This window comes from Octopus bimaculoides, chromosome 9 (assembly GCF_001194135.2).
Source record: "Octopus bimaculoides isolate UCB-OBI-ISO-001 chromosome 9, ASM119413v2, whole genome shotgun sequence".
NCBI lineage: Eukaryota > Metazoa > Mollusca > Cephalopoda > Octopoda > Octopodidae > Octopus > Octopus bimaculoides.
In genome coordinates, this window is record NC_068989.1 from 16,824,389 (window position 1) to 16,831,871 (window position 7,483).

The 7,483-nt window shown below is 36.0% G+C and overlaps 1 protein-coding gene across 3 annotated transcripts in view; it reads right to left on the reverse strand.

The window, feature by feature from the left end:
* Positions 1-6,748, reverse strand: part of LOC106869646 (zinc finger protein 239) — a 17,483-nt gene extending 10,735 nt beyond the window's left edge. For 2 of the 3 annotated variants that reach the window (XM_052970445.1, XM_052970446.1), the window contains exon 1: positions 6,148-6,748. Coding sequence is in view for 1 of the 3 variants with exons in the window: in XM_052970441.1 (XP_052826401.1) it covers positions 5,137-6,012 (876 nt within the window). In the remaining 2 variants the exon portion in view is untranslated. Of the gene's footprint in view, positions 1-4,708; positions 6,032-6,147 lie in introns of those variants that run through there. The other variant, XM_052970441.1, reaches the window with a different exon arrangement.
* Between the last annotated feature and the right edge of the window lie 735 nt (positions 6,749-7,483).

Consider the following 7,483-nt stretch of genomic DNA (forward strand, 5'->3'; position numbering starts at 1 on the left):
GTACATGAATGAGGTTGAAAAGACAAGATTTCCTATCTGAGCATTTTCTGTAATTCGTATTCTATCAGCAGTTAGACAGGAGCTGGCCAAGCAAGAGACTTTTCCAAGCTTCAGTGCCTGTTTTGGCATGGTTTTTGCGGTTGGATGCCCTTCCTAACACTAGCTACCTAACAGAGTGCTTTTTACTTGGAACAAGTACAGACGAGATCGGTTTTGGCATGGTTTTTACAGCTGGATGCCCTTCCAAACGCCAACCATTTTACAGTGTGGATTGAATGCTTTTTCATGTGGCACCAACAATAGCAGGGTCACCAAATAAGTTGCAAGACAAAGGGGCACTGGAGGAGGTGATCTTGTGTCAGAGGATGAAAGGTTCAAGGGTGACTGAGAGGCAGAAACAGGTGATGTAGAGGAGGAAAGAGAGAGAGAGAGTCAGGCTGAATATATATTTATTATTTACAACACTGTTCCTTCTGCTATCCACCTTATCTTTAGCTCCATTATTTATTCTCAGGTTTTTAATTCTTAACCTACTTCCTTCCCTGCTTCATCAGTTCCAGTTTCTCCATCTGCTTTCTAACCCTATTATTATTGGTTCTCTTTCTTTCTTTTCCCTCCCCTTCATGTTTCGCTTTTCTTGTATCCTTTTTCTTTGATTTTCTCTCTCTTTGACTTTCAAGCACAAAATAAGTAATTTAACTTTCGACTAACGTCCACTGATATCTTCACATCCTTTTTGTGAAATAATTGTTGGATGTATGACAGAAATCGAAAATTTTGTTTCAACCTTCACTGTTTGAACAAGCCATTAAGGTGAAAATTGAAGTCTCCATCAATTCAATATTATCAATAAATTTCACTCTACTAAATGTTTTGTTGTATTGTACAAGATGATCAACAATATCAAATAATTCATTTGTGTGTGTGTGTGTGTGAAGCAATATATCAGATTGTAAAAAAGTTATTCTGTATTTGGATGAATGTGGAGGCGAAATAGCCCAGTGGTTAGGGCAGCGGACTCGCGGTTTCGATTCCCAAACCGGGCGTTGAGTGTTTATTGAGCGAAAACACCTAAAGCTCCAAGAAGCTCCGGCAGGGGATAGTGGTGAACCCTGTTGTACTCTTTCACCACAACTTTCTGTCACTCTTTCTTTCTGTTTCTGTTGTACCTGTATTTCAAAGGGCCAACCTTGTCGCACTGTGTCACGCTGAATATCCCCGAGAACTACGTTAAGGGTACACGTGTCTGTGGAGTGCTCAGCCACTTGCACGTTAATTTCACGAGCAGGCTGGAATATTGCCCACCACTCCAAGTTTTCATGCCAATTACTGACTAATAACGAATGTGTAAGCTGAACAGGATTGATCTCATCAACCTTGGAGGGTCAACAAAGGTAATGGATGCTGCCCACTTCTTCCAGTCTAAAACAATTTCTTCATCCATGGACAATGAAAACATTTTTCACTAAGAAAGTGCATGTCCTAACTTCTACAGTTACATACAAGAAGCTTGGTATTTATTATCTACCTTTGACAAGGTTAAATAAAATATTTTAGAGTTGGACTCAGTTTCTATGAATTGTTTTTCAAATATTACACAAGATTACATTTCTCATGAAACCTCCTTGTTCTTACATCAACAAATTTCTGCTTCACATTGTGCATTCTTAATTTGATCAGTATGGACCAATGCCTCATTCATTCCTTATAATGAGAATAGTGCTGTTTCCATGTTGTAATTTCTGTTGTAGAACCACCATTACTCCAAACTTGTTCATTAAGGGAAAATAATGCACAATGTTAATGTACTATTGATGCAAAAATACTTTGTATTCTACAAATGTGAGCATAGTGTAATTATGTGATAACTAAACAATAGATGGGGTAAAGATGATTAAAATATTTCTCTAGAAAAGGAGAGTTTTTAACCTGATTTAAGTGTTTATATCTTCTATCTACAATTCCATTCAATTGTGAGTGATATGTCTAATAAGCACTGTACCCAATTTTCTTTAGCCAAGAGCACAGATCGTCAACATGAAATTCTTAAGTATTATCAAATGCTAAAATATTTTACATAACATTTTCAGATAAAATTACACATAAAACTTGTTTTATTGCAGAACACTTCCTATCAGAAATACAAATAACTCCTGCTTAAACTGAAAAGGTATTAACTAGTATAAGCAACAATTTGAAACCACACACTCAATTATTTGTTTGTTATTAGCAGCTGATGTGGATTTAATGTAAGTTAGCCAGTGACCACAACCCTGTCACTCTCACAACACAGATAGCCAGAGATGAGAAGAAGATGAGATGAGAAGACATCAACAGCCTCAGACACACACAGAAAAGGGAAAAGAAAAAAAATGATAATCAAGTGTTAACATATTCAGTAATGAAATCCTAAAAGCTCAAAGAGAAGCAGTCATATGATAATAATGTAACACTTGAGTCTGAAATCATTCCTGAAAAATGGGAAAAAAATAGTGTAATTATCTACACACATACAACAGTCAATCTGAGTGAATGTTAAGATCAAAGAGAGGTGAATCTGCTGCCTGTACCATAGAAGGTGTACTGACAAATATTCTACAGCCACATGCTTGATGTGACCTTAAAGAACAAGTGCAGAGCAGTTTTACCAAGTGGTGCATCACAATGAAGTACCAGGATTAGATAACACTCACAATCAGTTACATTGATCTTGGTAGAATCCACAGACCCGTACTCAAAGCATATTTTATATTGAATTCTGATATTTATAAGATTTAAAGGAACTTCAGTTACTGTGCAGGATAATGAACTGGCTACTACTGCTAGTTGTAGGTCCTCATTAAAGTATAACAGATTATCCCCTTTGTTTATTGTTGCAATTCACTATTTTAGTTTAAATATCTAAGGAATAGATTGCAGGTTCAGTCCTACTGTGTGGCACCTTGGGCAAGTGTCTTCTATTATAGCCTCGGGCTGACCAAAGCCTTGTGAGTGGATTTGGTAGACGGAAACTGAAAGAAGCCTGTCGTATATATGTATATATATATATGTATGTGTGTGTATATGTTTGCGTGTCTGTGTTTGTCCCCCCAACATTGCTTGACAACCGATGCTGGTGTGTTTACGTCCCCGAAACTTAGTGGTTCGGCAAAAGAGACCGATAGAATAAGTACTAGGCTTACAAAGAATAAGTCCTGGGGTCGATTTGCTCAACTAAAGGCGGTGATCCAGCATGGCCGCAGTCAAATGACTGAAACAATTAAAAGAGTAAAAGAGAGTAATAGTATCTTTTATATAGTCTAAAGATAAAAGTTTCTCAAACCTAATTTCTGCATATAATATTGCAGTCTCAGCAATATTCATTAAAAACAAGTTAGACTTGATCTTAATAGAAGCAAAGAAGCTGCTGCTAGGCAACCACCATCCAAAAATGGATATTATAACAAACCAGTAGAAGACTGAAAATATCAAAACAACCTTGTTGCCAAATTCTACCTTATCAATGAAGTTGTGATGAACAGCTACAGAATATCTAAGCTAGGATTTGAAATTAAATCCACATTATCAAATAAGTGATCAGCCTATTTTTGCTTTTTTGCACAAAGAGATTAATGTGAATAGGTTGACCTCTCAGACATTTTTGAGTTATTCAAGGGTCAAACCTGATATTGAAGAACCCCATTGTTATCAGCTGACTTAATTAAATTAGCAAAAATATAAATATACATGTCAGATTGCTTTCACTCTCTTTTGGTAATTTGGTGCCTACCAAGATCATGGCTATTTCCTTCACTTTAGGTATGTTCTGGTATGAGTGTGAGAACAACTGTTACTCTATCTACTTTGACTATCTTACTCTTTCTATCTCTAAGAGTCACAGAGATGAAACTAACTACTATCATACAGAATGAACCAGAGATCTACAAACAAGTTGTGTACACACAAACAACTTGACGAAATTGTATATTTCTTAAATATTGTAATGACTAATATTATAAACAATCTTAATAAACGGCCATTTTAATAATTGTGGAGGGAATCTGTGGAAGGGGTTGACCGAGGAAGATGTGGGACAAAGTGGTGAGAAAGGATCTTCAGACCCTGTGTCTCACTGAAGAAAATGACAAGAGACTGGGAGTTGTGGCCATAAGAAAACATGTCAAGCCAAGCAGAATTGCTGCAGTTCATACATACAGGCTTGTTCTTTACAGATGCCAGTGCTGCATAAATGTACCCATGCTGGTGGCATATAAAAAGCACCCAGCACACTCTGTGAAGTGGTTAGTGTTAGAAAGGGCATCCAGCTGTAGAAACCATGGCACAGCAGACAATTTGGAGTCTGGAAAGTTCCTGCCAAACTGTCCAATCCATGCCAGCATGGAAAACGGACATTAAATGATGACAATGATTCATTTTTCTGATGCATCTTCATATTAAATTCTGTCATTACATTTGGTGACCCTTGACTAAAGAACTGTATATCTTCATTAGATTTTTAAACTGTAACAAAGTAATATGCCAACTAAGACCAAGCCACAGAATTATTTGAACTGCCTCAGATGCATCAAGCAGCAGGACTCTCTATTTTCAAGTTTGTGTAAGTTTGGTAAGGAGACAATTTTATTTACCAATATATTGTAGTATTTTCAGTGGGAAATCAGTTTTGAAAACGACAAATTCAACTCTCCAGAAAATATCATTCAACTAATTTGAGATTTAGAAAAAATTTTAATGTACATATAAATGTGAATAATTTGTCACAAATTTTAAATGAAATGAATATCTCATTTATTTGTTCTTTTTTTAAATCTATTTATAAAGAATGTTTTCAACAAATCATCTCAATATTTTGTTCCTGTATATATTTCTCTTTACTTTAAGGTGGGATTTTGAATGAGAATTTTCTACAGATTTTCCCTTTTATAAGATTTTGTTGCACCAACATAATTCACAGTGAAAATTTTCTGTCCAGTTTGTATTCAATTGTAAATTCATTTGTTAACTACAAGCTTTAAATTCATAAATAAGGATTTCCGAAATATATTAGAGAGGGGACAGAATCATTTCTGGCATGGTTCACAATGATGTTTTTCCAGTGTGTAATTTGTTGGTGGACTAAAAGTCTGCAAGAGAATCTCACGTGTCACTGTTAAAAGACTTAGCTCCAGTGTGTATCCGTATGTGTCTTTTTAATAAACTCTTACTGATAAACGATTTCCCACATATGTCACAGTGGAAAGGTTTTTCTCCAGTATGACTACGTTTGTGAACTATAAGACTAGAATTCTGAGTAAAAGATTTATCACATAGCTCACATTGGAAGGGTTTCTCTCCAGTATGTATTCTTTTGTGTGTTTTTAAATCACTGTTAGAGACAAAAGATTTTCCACATATTTCACAGGGATAGGGTTTTTCTCCAGTGTGACAACGTTTATGAACGGTAAGTTTAGAGTTTTCTATGAAAGACTTACCGCATATATCACAGTGAAATGGATTTTCTCCTGTGTGTATTCTTTTATGTTTCGTTAAATTACTGTTATACACAAAATATTTCCCGCATATTTCACAGTTATAAGGCTTTTCTCCAGTATGTATCCTTTTATGAACTATAAGACTAGACTTTACAGAGAAAGATTTCCCACATATTTCACAAAGGAAAGGTTTCTCCCCAGTGTGTATTGTTTTGTGGGTTACAAGGTTCGAATACTGAGTACAGGATTTCCCACAAGTTTCACAATGGTGTAGTTTTTCTCCAGTATGTATTGTTTTGTGTGTTGTTAAATGACCATTAGTGATAAATGATTTTCCACATATCTCACATCGATACGGTTTTTCTCCAGTGTGACTACGTATGTGGATTGTAAGCTTAGAATTCTCACTGAAGTTTTTCCCACATATTTCACAGTGAAGACTTTTACGTGAACGTTTTTCACCGCTGCACGTCTTTGCAACTGATTTTCTATTGCTGAAAACATTCGTTTTGGAAGTGTCCAAGTGATTAACTTCTGCCATATTAATTCACCTTTAATTCCTAAAATACAAGAAATGTCTGTGAGTATAAGCTATTATGGTTCAGTTTATTTTGAATATCACGGGATACTATTTGTATGAGTTAAAAATATGCAATATATCTACTTATTTACTTACCACTGGAATGTTTGTTGTTGAATACATCTATCGTCGTGAGAGACACATTTTTGACAATACACAACAAAATAAAAGCACCTAAATTTGAATGTCAAGAATTCACCCATTGGTTGGTAATTAAAACCATTTCATGAAAGCTAATCGCTCATTGGCTGATCATTAAAACATGTTTGCTCTGTCGTGTTAAATAAGGCTGTATAACAAAGATGTGACAAAATAAAATATTTAGTCATGCAAATGATGGAACACCGATCTATTCTCAAACACCTCCCGACATGAGATAATTGCTATCCGTGAACGTTTAGGCGGTGTCGTTAAAAATGTATTCCACTATTGAATGATACCGGTGACATAAGGTAAAAGTCCTTAACATAAATTAATACCGCTAAAACGTCTTTAGTTACACCAATTTCTATCCAGCTCATTGAAAATTAAAAATAAGACGTCACCCAGCAAATTAACTCCATTGTTCGACTAGCTAGAAATAACAATCAAAAACTCACTCATCGTCCTGTATAATACATTTGACAATGAAGTTCTAGATGTGGCCCAAAATACACACATACATATACACACACACAAACACATGCACAATAGGCGTGCTTTCCGTTTTTTCGTTATTGTTTTGGTTGACTGTTGAGCATCACCAAATATCAAACAAACGCTGTCTTAGCAATGTCATTTGTAACATATTACCGTAAATATTAAAGACCGAAAGTATTTATCCCTATTAACATTGTAGACTTTTGTTGCTACCTCTGACTTCGCTATTCCGATTCTTTTTCTATTTTTATTCCACTATTGAAAACCCGAATTACATTTTATAATACAACCTGCCTTCCCGTCTTCTTTTGAGATGTTCGGGAGACCCTGGCCACTGACTACGTAGTTTTTATCATTGGCGTCTTCACTGTGAAATATGTGGGAAAAACTTCAGTGAGAATTCTAAGCTTACAATCCACATACGTAGTCACACTGAAGAAAAACCGTATCGAGGGTGTAGGGAAACTACCTATCGTCACTAGATACAAAACTGCTATCGCCATTCTTCTCATTTAAATATAAACAAACGCGAGCGTAGCAGAGAACCCATTCCTTGTCATCACGTGACTGATTAATATTCGAACCGTTCCCGCTAGAACGCAAACTGACCAATCACGGCCCCTAATAAGGTCACGTGATAGTGTTTTTCTGCTACCGTCTTGGAGCCGATAATTCGCTATAAATAGAGCAACTCATACCCAACAAATTTGTCTCGGTTCAGTTTCTCTTAGAGACTGTTCCGTGTACCACACGACAGCAGCAGCAACAATCAGCCAGCGACCACTTCAATAGC